This window comes from Labrus mixtus, chromosome 8, assembly GCF_963584025.1.
Source record: "Labrus mixtus chromosome 8, fLabMix1.1, whole genome shotgun sequence".
Lineage (NCBI taxonomy): Eukaryota > Metazoa > Chordata > Actinopteri > Labriformes > Labridae > Labrus > Labrus mixtus.
Window position 1 is genome coordinate 3,105,074 of NC_083619.1, and position 14,199 is coordinate 3,119,272.

The window sequence follows — 14,199 nt, forward strand, 5'->3', positions numbered from 1 at the left end:
CTGGGCAGTTTCACTGAGGTGGTAGGTGTGTTACGAGAGTGTTTGTATGAGTAATTAAAGGTATTCTGTCTCGCTGCCTTTTTCTCTGATATAAAAGACCAGATGACTGACTGATTGAAAGTAGACTAAGAGAGGGAACACACTGAGAAAGTAACTGATTCTGTTTCTGATTCTACACGAGCAAAGTCTTGATCATGAAGCTGTTCCTGTGGCTTCTGTTGCTTGGCTTTGGTATGACCTACACGGCTGCTACTGGACCAGGTAAGACACATGTCCTTAACTTTATTCTACTTCATGTTTCTAGTATTGGAAATACACATGTTGTATTTTAAAAACCCTTTAATGCCGTTCTGATTTAGTTCACTTATAGCAATACAATAATTATAAATGCCTGGATTACTGACTAACAAACTAATCTTGTCCCATATTTTAGTGAGCCTCTGCCTTAGGGTTAGACGGTATTATCTCTCAATAAGGTTGTGACATCATCATCTATTGTCAGATCATGTTTGCAATATCTTATAATAGATATTTGATATTCAGAGATGCATGTATACCTTGTCTAAAGGTGTGTGTTTGACTGATCATTGTTAGACGTCCACAGCCCACTTCTTGCTTGTTCAAACACCTTCACTGTGTTTTTTAGGCAGCTGTGTGGGTCGCTGTGGTGAGAGCTTTACCAGAGGCCAGCAGTGTACCTGTGACTTCAGCTGCCTCCAACATAATGAGTGCTGCCAGGACTTTGAGGCGACTTGCTCCACCGGTAAGACCGTCACTAGAAGAGTTTTACCGATGGATAAAAACAATGTTCTGTTCATGGTTATTAGAAATAGCTGTTACTTATAACATTACAAAAAAAGATTGCATTCAATACAAATATTCCATAAGAGTGTGAAATTTAATTATGCAACAAGTATTTTTTATTATTAATGTGTAAGTGTAAATATGAATCCTTCCTTACTCATGTCATAAAAGGAGCCAAAGACAAATAGTACAAGAAAAAAAAGCCTTTTTAACTTTTAAGAGCTGTATGTTTTTTAAAGATCTTTTATCCTCATTTTGACTACTCTTTTCTTTCCTTGACCATCTCTCTACAATAATAATAACATAAAACAGAATCCACCAATAAATAAGACAAAAAAAAACATACACCATAGAAAATCTGGTAAAGAAGAACAATAACAACTTCGAAAAGGAAAAAGGCAGTAGAAAAAAGTGACTCCTATAGTGATTAAAAGGAGAATAGTGAGATCTTCAGATAGGGAGTTCCACGGCCATCAGGCACGAACTGCAATGCTCACGTCTTATGACCAGCAGAGTTTTATGAAATACTAGTTGGGTGCTAGAGGAGCAGTCAAGCTGGCCTGGCCTTTTAAGGCTTTAAAAACAAGCAATAAGATCTTAAAATCATTTCCTGAAGTAAGGACAGGTGTGACATGTGTCACTTCTCTTGCCATGTTTTATAAGCTGTTTGGTTTTATTTGAATTGTAGTCTTTCTAGTTCTGCTTGCTGGTGACAGAATGAAGTTCATTTCAGTAGTCGAGCCTGGGTGAAAAATAATGAATTAACTTTTCTAAGTCGGCAGGAGAAAGCAAGTATTACTCTGTTCATCTGGCTTTCAAAAGAAAGCTGTGAAAGGACCTCGTGGGTTGCTCTTTGCAAACATTCTAAAATAGAGCACTCAGACTGAATGAGAGATTATTAATGAAGCTGGTACAGGAGCCAGATGGGGTAATAACAAAGACTTCAGATTGTCTAGTGTAGCTGAGTTTAAAGCGGGCATAGACTTGAGTGTCTTTAATGTAACATGTTTTCACCCAGGGGTAACATGTAAACAGTAAATGAGAGGGGGCCTAAAATACACCCCTGTACGACCCCAAAAGGAGCACAGAAGGAAAAGGCATCTCTACACATTATAGAAGACCAGTGTTTAGTGTTCCTCAAACAGCTGATCAACACATTGTGGTCCACTGTAATAAAAATGGAGTACAGCACAGAATCAGATGCAAACAGTAAATCATTGGAAACCTTGACCAGAGTTGTCTTAGTGCTGGAGCAGTACCCAGACTGAAATTCAATCATAAAATAAATCAGTTGAGTTCATTTTTTTCTAATATCTTAGATGAAACGGGAGCTGGGATCAAGAGAGGGTTTCTTTAAAAGTGTGTAAAGTGTGGCATTTTTAAAACCCCAGACGACAGACAACAGTTATTAATAGTTAAGCTTTTTTTAAACGAGTAGGATTGCAGACTGAAAGGCAGATGAATGTTTTATAAACAGTGCGTTCTTTGAGCTGCCAGAGAGATTTAGTGATGAGGGAGAGTACGAGTCAAAAGGCTACCTTAACAGTGTTCACATTTGGACAAATCTCTTTCATTTAGTGAGTGAGGTGGATGAGAAGTGGTCCACATTTCTCTGTCGAGGACACAACATCGGGCTAGACCAATCACAGATTTTACTGATTTAAACAGGATTCTGGGTTTATGACCATGATCAGTAAGAAGCTGTGAAAAATAAGTGTTCCTTCCTTTTTTGATTTTGTACTTCATATAAAGAGTTCATGAGCAGCTGTTTTTACTTTTCCCTCTTACGCTCTATACATCTTTATTTCCTGATTCAGCCACAGCAGAGAGAAAGCGTTTTGTATCTGACTCGGTTATCGAATCTAAAAGATAAGTGTGATACTGAAGAGTCCAAGGTGGAGCGGTTTTTGCTGTTAATATGACATCTGTTTAATGTAGTAAAAGCTCGACAAAAGCTTGGCACAGAGGGTACATTTAAGAGGACAAGAGTGCATCAGTGTAGGGTGTTTGGGTCAGGAGAGAGGAGTGAAGCTTTGTGGTCAAAGATGGAAAAATCCTCTATTTTCACACATAATCCACACAGAAACCATGTGAGATCACATGATCGGGTGTGTTCCCTTTGTCATGACTACGGAGCTTCAAATGTTGGGTCATGTAAAAAAAAAAAAAAAAATTTAATCTAAAAGTTTAATAAAATCAGAAGCAAGCACTGAGACTGAAGACATAAATATTTATGTCACCAATAATACAAACTTGTTGATGTCTGTTTTTTCAAGATGACTGATAAAAGACCTAAAAAAATTCTGAATAAAACGAGAAGTCACGTTAAAAATAAGACTTTTAAAATGTGGTAGATAAGAACTGTTTTTTTATGGGGGGGGGGGGGGGGGGCTGAGCTGATTATTCAACAGTAGGGGCTGAAGTGATGGTTTTTACTGTGATCAGGTTATTTTGCATGCTCCCTTTCGGGGTTCTAATAGGAGGGTTAGGGTTACCATTCAGGTGGACCTGCGTTGTCAGGGGCGGGGCTAGAGAAAAGAAGGTGGGCAGGGTCTTGCAAAGGAAAAATACCACTCAAGGTTAAAAGCAATAATAATGCTCCGATGACAATGCTCTGTTGTTCTCAGGTCAGTCCTGTAGGGGTCGCTGTGGTGAGGCATTCAGGCGCGGTCAGCTGTGTGAGTGTGACCCAGAGTGTGTCCACTACAACACCTGTTGTCATGACTACCAGGGATACTGTGGTAAGCAGATACAGTATAAAATACACTATAGTTTACTATTTCAGATACCACACTGACAGACATGCAACAAACTGACAGATTATTGGCCTGTGAGCTCTCCTCATATTCCTCATGACAACAATGATAAATGTTCTTGAGCTTTATATAGTGCTGTTCTAGTGATCTGAGAGCACATTTTACACGTCATGTCATAGTCACACAATAATGGCAGAGGTATTCATCCATCAGTATTAAAGGCTTTACATGTGATTTTTCATACTTAAATATAATATAAATCAAGTATATCCTCTGAAAATAACTCTGTGAGTCATGACTGTCTACAATGGGTGTAACACCCGAGTCCCACTGTCTGTGATGTTTTCAGAGTTTTCAGAGTCCTATCTTCACTTTGTTTACATCGTCGGGACGGCCGGCTGACTCCTCCCCTCGTATATAAAAGTTGTTTAATTGAGGGACTAGAGAAAAGAAGAATAACATACTGTACTCACTGTTTAACTGTGTTTCTAGATCACGCTCATTTCAGGTAAATTTACATGCAGTGTGAAGATACGAGCATAATAAAGATCGCTAGCATTAGCATGCTAACACAACAATGCAGCGCGAGTTGTTTTGGTTTCATGCTTGTGTTCAAGGATGACATCTGCTGGATCCAAAAATCACATATAAAGCCTTTAAAAGCTTCTGTGAGGAGGTTCTTGTTATGATTATGAAAATAACAAAAACTGAGGATCCCCTTTTCACGAAAGTTATGCACTAAGTAAAGACACTAAATAAAATTCCTGTTCTGCTCTCCACAGATACAAATGTGGCATATTCACACCCGAGGACCGTCCAGGCTCTGAGGTCTGCAGTTTCAGGTAAGAATCCACCTTTCCTTCACTACCGGTGGAGCTTTTACTTCAATGTGTTTGTGTTTGTGTGTGTAACATTTCTGCCCAAACCAAAATGTAGCCTTTTCCCCCCCATCCCTTTTATCTGCTCTTATATAGCGCCTCCAGACTTGACACTTGTTATGAATTGAGGCTATACACATAATGATTGATTGATTGATGTGTAATCAAACCTTCTAATTGGGATCATTTGTGTTTATGTATGCTAATTTACCAAGTTTTGAGAGGAACACTGAAAATAGATTAATTTGTCTCATTTGCTTTTTAAGTAATAACGATTACAAATCATTTTTGAATAAACTCAATCAGAACATTTTAAACAATGTCACAAAGTCCTACAGATATAATCAAAAAGTAAAACAAATAAAGTTAAAATACATCTCTCTCTGTTCCGTTTCACATACTTGTATGTATTTCTTGTTTTTTTTCCCACCTTCTCAGAGAAACGCAAATCAAAGAGAGGAAAGAAAAGTTCCAACAGTGAGAGTGAGGAATGGTACACAGGTTAGTTGAATTATATCCAAATATCAACTTCAAGGCTTTAAAGTGGGCAACATTGTATTTTAACATGATAATGTTAATAACTTTTGGTCTGTGTAGGATACGGGCTCCTCTTTTCTTTGTGTTGATCTTTTACACAGGGAGTGTTTTCTGATTAAAATAAATACACCTTTCTTTAGACAGTTTATACTGTCCTTACAATGAGTTGCTTATCTTCAGAGCTAGACAGTTAGCTAACAAGTGTAAGTCCTCCAAAAAATTACAAGGCGTAACTTTTCCCGTTATTTATTGAAGAATTCACAGTATTTCCGTTCTTATTTACTTTCTTTCTTTCTTGTAAAACTGTAATAAAGCACAAATTGCAAGTACAAAGTACATTAGAAACTAACAAACAGAAAATAGGGCACAAGAAACAATTAGATAACCTAACATGCTTAGTCATGCTGCTAGCTTACTGCTCTGCTAACTATCAACTTATTAAAATCCAATCGACTAAAGAAACAACTTAAAAACTTACATTCTGCCTCTGTACACCAAAGAACACAAAATAATAAATACTTATGGACAATTAGTGTCAAAGGCAACAAAGTGGAAGATCATTCTGCAGGAGGTGAAGAACCTGCTGTCTGCACTCTCCACAGCACTTAAAGGTCTCACATGCTCATACTACTCAGTTCACTTTAACAACCAGGAGGGGGCAGTGTAAAAACAAAACTTAACTCAGACAATATGAAATGTCCTTCACAAAGGGCACAACACAGTTTATCATTTTACTCACTGTGGATTATTACAAAAAGCTGTATAGTGTGTTTACATTAAATGTTTTTGACATTTAAATGAACTGTGTAGAAAAAGACCATCTTCATGCTGATGGCCTTGTTTGTTTTTTAAAGATCATAAAGAGGTATCACTATTAACTTCATCCTGATTCACCGCCACATAAAGACTCCTCACAAGGCATTTATAGACTTTTATAAAAAAAATATGTCAGAGAGATACTTGAAGACCGTGTCAAATTGGGTAGGTCAGAGTTATAAAATCATAAAATACACTTTATTGTCCGACTGGGGAAATTAGTTTTGGACTCAGGAAAAGTGTCTTTGATGTTTTCATCATTCACACAGTGTCGCCTTCTCAGGTATTTTACTCACTGACAAATGTGTCATTTCAATATTGAATACTGAATCAAACTATTTATTTTATATTTGTAATTTGATCCAGTCTTTAATCACTGAGAACACAATACTAAAGTGAATCCTTGATGGGCTGATAAATGCTTATATTGTTATTTTAAACATATTTCTTTGTTTAGCACGCAGTCACTGCTCACAGTACCCTGGGGCTCCATGTTCAAGGACATCAGGCGTCATCAAGCCATCCACTGCTAGCTCCTCTGGCCCGACCGCTCCCGCTAATCCAACCATTCCACTTCAACATGGTTTGTGATAATATTTTCATTTTATTTTTAAATCACTATTTTTCACTCCAAAGATGATTCAAACAACATGTTCTCCGATAGGTATGAGAAACATCCCTACCTTTCATGGTGGAGCTCCAGAATCACCAGCATCAGGCTCATCTCTGCCAAGCTACAACGCTCAGTCTCAGGGCAGTAGCACTCCTGTCCGTCCCTCTGCTTCAGGAGCTGATGGAGGTACACTGAACGTCCATCTGTTGATACAACCTGGGGAAGTGGCTCCATCTGCACCAAGTCAAGGTAAATCAAACATTAAAAAATGACTGCTTTCATTTCAAATACAACTTTTTTTAAAAGTTGATTGAGACATAATAATGGATTTTCTAGATATGTAGGTGCACCTAGATTTTGAAAAAGATAAATTACATGTATTATGACATCACCACTGCACAGCTCCTACATTGCACCTTTTGTACATTTTGTGTTTTCTATTTTTTCTATTTTCCATTTTTAAATTATATTTTATATATTGTAATATCTTCTTATTCTGTATTATTTAAGTTGTTGCTAGTTCTGCTTTATTTCCTTGTTAATTGTTTAACACCAATACACCAAGTCAAATGTCTTGTATGTGTAAATGTACTTGGCAATAAACCCTGATTCTGATTCTGATTCTGATAACAATGAAACGGAGTGTGTTTTGTTCCAAGATTACAGTGACCCTGCAGGCCCTGCAGACCCCAGACCCAGACCCAGCACCCTGCAGGACGTAGCGCAGGCCTTTGTTCAGTCTTTAGTGAAGGAAGACTCTGAGGGACCAGTGACAGGTAAGACAACAGTACACATGATGTGTTTATGTCTGCTTTTGACCAACTGTAGATTTACGTATCTTTACATGTACACATGACATTTTGTTTGTTTTAGTTATTCACAAATGCACAGAATTCCCACATTGTAAAAAATAAATGTAAATGGCTTTCAAATTCTTGAAGTATGGGATTCATAAAGCACATATGGGTAAAAAAGTGTTGCTTTGATCAATGAACCCATTACTAATATGTGAATAAGCTTCTGGATAACTGTTTAAACACCTTCAGTGAACAATAAACTGTGTTTGTGTGAAGGAGTCTTTGCTGATCAGAACCTCTGCAGTGACTCTCCCATCAATGGACTGACGGTGCTGAGCAATGGGACCATGCTGATATTTAAAGGTTAGAATTTGTGATGTTTTTTTGTTTTGTTCTTGTTGCACATTATTATTTCAAGTTTCTAGTGTAAGTAATGTCTAACACAATGCCGGGAAAGAAACTATGCAGTTAATCATAAGTTTTCAACAACAGAGGGGTTTTTGCAGTTATGGGATTCTAAAGAGGGCTTCAGGAGTTCTGTTGAAGCTCTCCTTTGTGTTTGCAGGTGAGCTGTTCTGGTCAGTGAATCCTGTCAGTCGCTCAGTTGGTCGTCCACAGAATATCCTGGAAAATTTAGGCGTCCCGTCTCCCATCGATACCGTCTTCACACGCTGCAACTGCAGGGGAAACACCTACATCATCAAGGTACAACTGCTGCTGGTCGTATCCCTGCTGCTGTCAACACAACCACAACGTTACCTTCAGTACTAAACCTGAACCTTCTTATGGCTAACTGTTGACAAAACTAAAGATTTAACTTGTTTTGTCTTATTTCTTTTTTGTTGTCTCCTAGTGCCCCCCTTTTTACTGTAAAGTGTCCTTGGGTATCTTGAAAGGCGCTATATAAATCCAAGCTATTATTAAAAAATTGAATTAGAATAGAATAGAATAGACTTCATTGTCATTGCACAAGAGTACAACGAAATGTACTGTGCCATGCCTGAAATATAAAAAATATAAATATATAGAATAACAACAAATATATACGTATACACACATGTATATATATATATACCTCCACAAGTACAGTAGAAAATATCCAAACACACCCATTCTGTTCTAATTCTACAAAACAAGATGTTACAGGAGCACATAGAGCGTTTATAACCTTTTAGCACATTCAGGAAAATGAGTCAAGTTATCCACCTAACATTGATTGATTCTGCACATTTGTGTAATCTAAACATATTTTTTCCTTTCATTTTAAAATCTCAATATGTTGAATTTAAGTTCTTTCATTGTTTGTCATCCAACGAATATTTGACCATTTCTCTGTCACAAGCTGCAGAGAGAGAGATCTTTCTATATAAGGGAAATTCCCTTTGCTTTCACAATACAAACTCACTTCTAAACGACCTCCACAGTATATACTGCAGTGAGTACTTTCCCTCATCATTATCCCTATCATTGCTTCAGGGAGACCAGTACTGGCTTCTGGATGAAAACATGGTGATGGAGCCGGGCTTCCCTAAACCTCTGGCCTCTGAGTTCCCAGGTCTGACAGGAAGCATCAGTGCTGCACTAGCAGCGCCTGCCACCAGGAGCAGATCTGAGACTGTGTTCTTCTTTAAGAAAGGTAATTTAAAATGACTGTTAAACGGAGAAACAGAGGTGCTAGGAGGGATTCAGATACGTGATTCCAAATCTCAAGAGCTCAAGAGGTGACTACTGACCAAAAGAACAGTGCAGATGTCAATCAATCAATCTGTATTTGTAGAGTACCAAATCAGAACGATCCATTCAAAAGGTCTAGACTGTTGTTTCAGTATATTTTTACAAAGACCCAACGAGAGTCCAACATGAGAGTCCATGAGCAAGCACTTGCAACACTTGGCAAGAAACTTCCTTTTTTTGATTTTGAAATACTTACCTATGGACATGCTTTAGTGGAGAGATGTCAGAGTGGGGCTGCTACACAGGGAGCGGTTGGGGGTTCGATGCCTTGCTCAGGGGCACCTCGGGATGATAATGACCGTTGTTGTCGTGTAGCTGTTTTTGCAGCACGTTGACAGGTATAATAGTAACTCTTCAAAATTATTTTTATTGAATTATTACACACATTAACACAAACAGATCCCCACCCCCATACAATCCCCCCCCCCTTGCTGTCATTCACGTATAAAGACTCTTTCACTACCTCGCCATATTCTGTTGACGGCTGAGATGAAAGACTAGTTGTTGAGGCACTTGGTGAAAAATAAATAAAATAAACATAAATATACACAATTAAGTATTAATAATAATATTCTGATGTATAGATAAGGTGGAATAAAAATAAAATAATAAATAAAAAGCCAGAAGCAGCACGACCAGGTCAGAAGATAGAATGTGTCGAGGCAAAGCAAATTCACTATTTAATCCTGTACATGTGTGGAGGGTTTGCCAAAGAATGTCAGGTTGATTTTCTCAAGTTTCAGGTTGATAAGTACATCCCTTATCCAATGAGAAATTGAAGGTGGGGCAGTATCCTTCCACTTCAGGAGTATCAGGCGGTGAGCCAAGAGTGGTAAAAGCTATAACTCTTTTCCCTCCGATTGGTAGCTGCGTCCCTCGGGAACTACTCCAAAAAGAGACATAAGGGGGTCCGGGTCAATTCTAACAGCCAGAATGACAGGTATAATAATAACTTAAGACTGAGAGTAATAGTTGTGGAAGTTGGAGTCAGGCAGGGCCATGGCAGCAGGCTGTCTGTAGAATCATCCAGATTCAGGGTTAATAACACTAATGGGACAAGAAGATTTAGTATTTAGTGACATGATGTTTATAACATGAATGAACACGGGGGTGCACCTCGATGTTCAGGTCTCTCAGCAGCAGTCTGAGGCCTGAGTAAGCCCTAACTACAATCTTTATCTGAAAGAAAAGTGTGAAGCCTTTAGTAGGATTAGAAATAAAATCAGGATCTTCTTATTGTTTTCTTTTACAGCCTGCTCAGTTCTGATTGTGTTCTCGGTTTGTAATTCCACAAGACTGAAAATAAACTGAAAGAGTTTGAAATGGTCTCATGACCCAAATGCAGTTGGGTGGAATTGTTTAATCTTATCTCGAGTATCAGATGGGTAAGAGGCTTTATTGAAAGGTATAGGTGGAACCTTTGAGTTAAATACTACACCCAAAAGTTAAAACTCAATGTCCAATCAGAGATGCTTCTCGTGTTAGTCAGCACCCTGAATGTGAGCATCGCTAAGCTTTTTCGATTTCATTGAAATGTCAAATGAGAGCTATACCCTTTTTGTCCACTAGGTAACGTCATGCAGAGGTTTACCTTCCCATCAGGCAGCACTCCCTCCTGCGGCAACAGACAGAGTCGTTTCTCTCTCCAGGCTGGTGAGTAACCCGTCTCAGCAGCTTGCTCAACAAATGACAAATTACTAACAAGCATTTCAGTTTTCAATTCATATCCAATTTAAAGTAAAATGTTTGTAACAAATGTTGAAATTACATTAAACATTAGAGAGTAATAACAGTTCAAATAGCTATAGAATTTGTTTCCAACTAACTAAATGTGGGAGATTTTAAATGCTGTTATTTATTTCTCTCATCCAGAAGTTCTTCTTAGTAAAGAGATCAAAATCAAATCCTCTCTGAAGGGATTCCCCATCCCGGTCACTTCTGCTCTGTCTATACCCAGTCCTCGGAGAAGTGATCCATACCAGCACTACGTCTTCTCTGGATGTAAGAACCATTCCTTCATTGTCATCAAAAATCAATGATGAACTCAATGTTCACTGAGAGAAAAGGATTAACATTTCTCCATTTTAAAGTCTTTATATGCGATTTTTTTGAAACCAAAACAACTCATGGTGCATTGTTGTGTTAGCATGCTAATGCTAGCGATCTTTATTATGCTCGTATCTTCACACTGCATGTAAATTTACCTGAAATGAGCGTGATCTAGAAACACAGTTAAGCAGTGAGTACAGTATGTTATTCTTCTTTTCTCTAGTCCCTCAATTAAACAACTTTTATACATGAGGGGAGGAGTCAGCCGGCCGTCCCGACGATGTAAACAAAGTGAAGATAGGACTCTGAAAACTCTGAAAACATCACAGACAGTGGGACTCGGGTGTTACACCCATTGTAGACAGTCATGACTCACAGAGTTATTTTCAGAGGAGATACTTGATTTATATTATATTTAAGTATGAAAAATCACATATAAAGACTGTTTTATGTTTCTTCTCCACGTTCTTTGAAAGTGAAGCTGAAATGTGTTCCTCGTCTCTCTCTACAGCTCTTTTCTTCAACATCAAGATTTCTGGTAACCTGCCAGCTCTGGCTAAACCTGACCCAGACTCAGCCTTTGCACCTCTACCCCTTTCCAGCCCTGCTGCGGCACCCAACACGGCTGCTCAGAATAGAAATCCTCCCCAACCGACCAACTCCATCAAAGTTTGGCTGCAGTGCCCATAGGAACACCCTGAAGAGGAGAAAAGAACAACTTCTGATACTTTCTGCATTGAAACTCAAATATCACAAATGTAAACTGCTTCACCCTTCATCCTGCAATAACATTGGAAATCTTTCAGCTGTAAAGAGTTTTTCTTATAAATAAAAACCTCTTTCATGAATAACTATTTCCTATTGTTGGCAGTGTGATTATTCAATCTTTAAGCTAACAAATATGTTTTTGTAATTCATTTATTTTCCATAAACATTTTTTAAAGAAAAAGTAGCCAAAAATCTAAACAATTTTCCCAGAGCCCAAGGTGATGTATTTGTCCAACAAACAATCTAAAAACTAGAAATAATCAATTCAAATAATGTAGAAGTCATTCAGTATGCATTTTTTGGGTCCACCTCAGTATACTGAACATTTCAGTATGGATACTAACTTCCGGGTTTCATGCAGTATGGATCGGATGCATCCTTTCAGGAAATGAATTGTGTTTTACCACCCACAATGCTGTGCGAAATTAAACGTAAATCGTCACTTCACGTCCGCCTCCAAATCAAAACAAACGAGCGTGGATTAATTGAATCAATTTTTAATCTAGAGTTAAAGTCCCGACTGAAATCACTACTTTAAATTAACAACAGAAAATATAACAAATGTCTGCATTATTATAAAACCTTTCTCCCTCTATTTAAATAATGATTTCACTATTTAAATGAGTCTTTATTGGTTTATTTTATATTCTGTATATTACTGTCTTTCATTTGTACTTTGCTTTATGTACTGTATGTTATTTAGTTATTTAATCTGTCTTTTACTTGATTTACATTGTGATATTGTTTTTTGTTTACCTGACTGTATATGCGCATTACTCTTCTTGAATGAAGCTAAACAAAAAAAAAAAAAAAACAACGGGTGAATGCGGCCGGTTCTGGAAACGTAAATGACGTCACTTCCTCACTGAATGAATCAGAAGAAGTAGGAACAAATATCTGCCTACTGTGCCTACTGAATAGTAGGTACTAACAGTATACAGCACGGATAGTAGGTACTGTCTACTGTCTACTGAAAGATTGAGTATGTACTTGGCAATTCAGATGCAGCCCTGGTTGTACACGTAGCATGGTGTGTCGAGTGTTTCCTAAATGACTGCTGCCACTTTTAGGCACTTTATTCACCCAAACAGGGACATGCTGGTATTGATAACAGGGAGGGGATGTGTTGATACTCATCATATCAATCAATCTACTTAGAAAAACAAAACAAAATATCCCTATTACAGATTGTGTAACTTTATTAATAAAACAAGTGTACGACCAGTTCAAAGACACAGGAAGTGAACAAACTGTCAATAGTAAAACCAGGACAGATCTAATACAGAAAAAAAACATGATTATAACATGAGATGTGAGCATTGCAAACACAAAGGGTTTATAATCCCTCACGTAGCAGGATTATTGTCTTCAACTAATCAGAAACTGTTATTTTGAAAGTCTCAACACTATGTATAAAAATCAAGGAAATAAGCAACACATTTTATAATCTTATGAAATGAGAAGCCTAAACAGTGACTGGGGATCATCATTAGTTCATGCCCCCTCTGCCCATGGCCCCTCCCCTTCCTCCACGATACATCGTTCCTGAAAGAGAAAAACGTGTTTATGGTGAATAACTGAGATGATTAAATCTCTCTGTTCATGTTATGAATCACCCCTTGTGTTTGCTGCTCTCTGTCTGTTTCACTTAAATACTCTAATCATTACCTTTTGAATGATTAGGATTTATGAATCAGATGGAGGTCTGTAGACCTGCATCGTCTTTACTGACACAGAGTCGACTGGTTCAGATACTTACCTCTGCGGCTGAACATCATCCTGGGCTCGCCCCTTCCTCCTCTGCTCCCTCTGATCAGAGGTAGAGTGGTAGGCAGGCGCCGCTGAGGAACAATGATGGTGTCTACGGATACATTGAGAGATAAGAAAGGGTATTACTAACAATAACAGGGGGGGCATACAGTACTTTTCATGTGAACAAAGAAAACTACAAACATTCATTTCAACTATGAGAATAATTTAAAAACAACAACAGGCTGCAACCCTGAGCCGAGGAATTCAAAAGGATTGTTTTTGCACATCAGAAAGGTTTTGAAGCTTCTTTCAACGTCTTAAAATGGATTGTAAATAGAGCCTAAAGGGGTTCTTTATTTTTTACCCTCTGTTCAAATAGCAGAGTTTCAATATTTATCCAGTACATGCACTAAATATGTGACATATAGAAGTGAGGAGGGTTGTCATTAATCCGGGAAACAGCATGATAGAATAACTAAAGTAGAATATGAATGCTTGTAATCATACTCAATTGAAGGGCTGACTGTTGGTTGATAAAACTTGTCACTACACTAAAAATCATTTTACTGAAATTCTTTAAATGTTCACAATGTAAGAGTACAGTGACTTGTTTTTAAAAGAGGAAGGAAATATAGAATTCACAATCTAGAAACACAGCTTCTTGGGAGGAGACAGAAGAGAAGAAGGTTGTTCAG

General features: G+C 37.9%; 2 protein-coding genes across 2 annotated transcripts in view; one reads left to right on the top strand and one right to left on the bottom strand.

Annotated features, from left to right (window-relative positions):
- The first annotated feature begins 95 nt into the window (after window positions 1-95).
- prg4a (proteoglycan 4a) lies at window positions 96-11,838 on the top strand. Its single transcript, XM_061043846.1, has 14 exons — window positions 96-261; window positions 647-763; window positions 3,432-3,545; window positions 4,343-4,402; window positions 4,877-4,939; window positions 6,249-6,374; window positions 6,456-6,653; window positions 7,064-7,180; window positions 7,478-7,564; window positions 7,767-7,906; window positions 8,678-8,837; window positions 10,505-10,588; window positions 10,808-10,936; window positions 11,496-11,838. Exons 1-14 carry the CDS (start codon window positions 195-197, stop codon window positions 11,672-11,674), a joined length of 1,641 nt encoding a protein of 546 aa, XP_060899829.1. The 5' UTR covers window positions 96-194; the 3' UTR covers window positions 11,675-11,838.
- Window positions 11,839-12,933: 1,095 nt separating this feature from the next.
- LOC132978613 (nucleoprotein TPR-like) overlaps window positions 12,934-14,199 on the bottom strand; it is a 38,308-nt gene continuing 37,042 nt past the window's right edge. The window contains exons 54-55 of the mRNA XM_061043847.1: window positions 13,512-13,613; window positions 12,934-13,297 (exon numbers count right to left, since the gene is read on the bottom strand). Coding sequence (XP_060899830.1) covers window positions 13,242-13,297; window positions 13,512-13,613 — 158 coding nt within the window. The 3' untranslated portion in view covers window positions 12,934-13,241. The remainder of the gene's footprint in view (window positions 13,298-13,511; window positions 13,614-14,199) is intronic.

Excerpts from the sequence above, each read along its gene's own strand:
- prg4a (XM_061043846.1), top strand. The coding sequence starts at position 195 with ATGAAGCTGTTCCTGTGGCTTCTGTTGCTTGGCTTTGGTATGACCTAC. Across the intron at positions 6,375-6,455 it reads AACCATTCCACTTCAACATG|GTATGAGAAACATCCCTACC; the intron begins GTTTGTGATAAT and ends GTTCTCCGATAG. Across the intron at positions 8,838-10,504 it reads TGTGTTCTTCTTTAAGAAAG|GTAACGTCATGCAGAGGTTT; the intron begins GTAATTTAAAAT and ends TTTGTCCACTAG.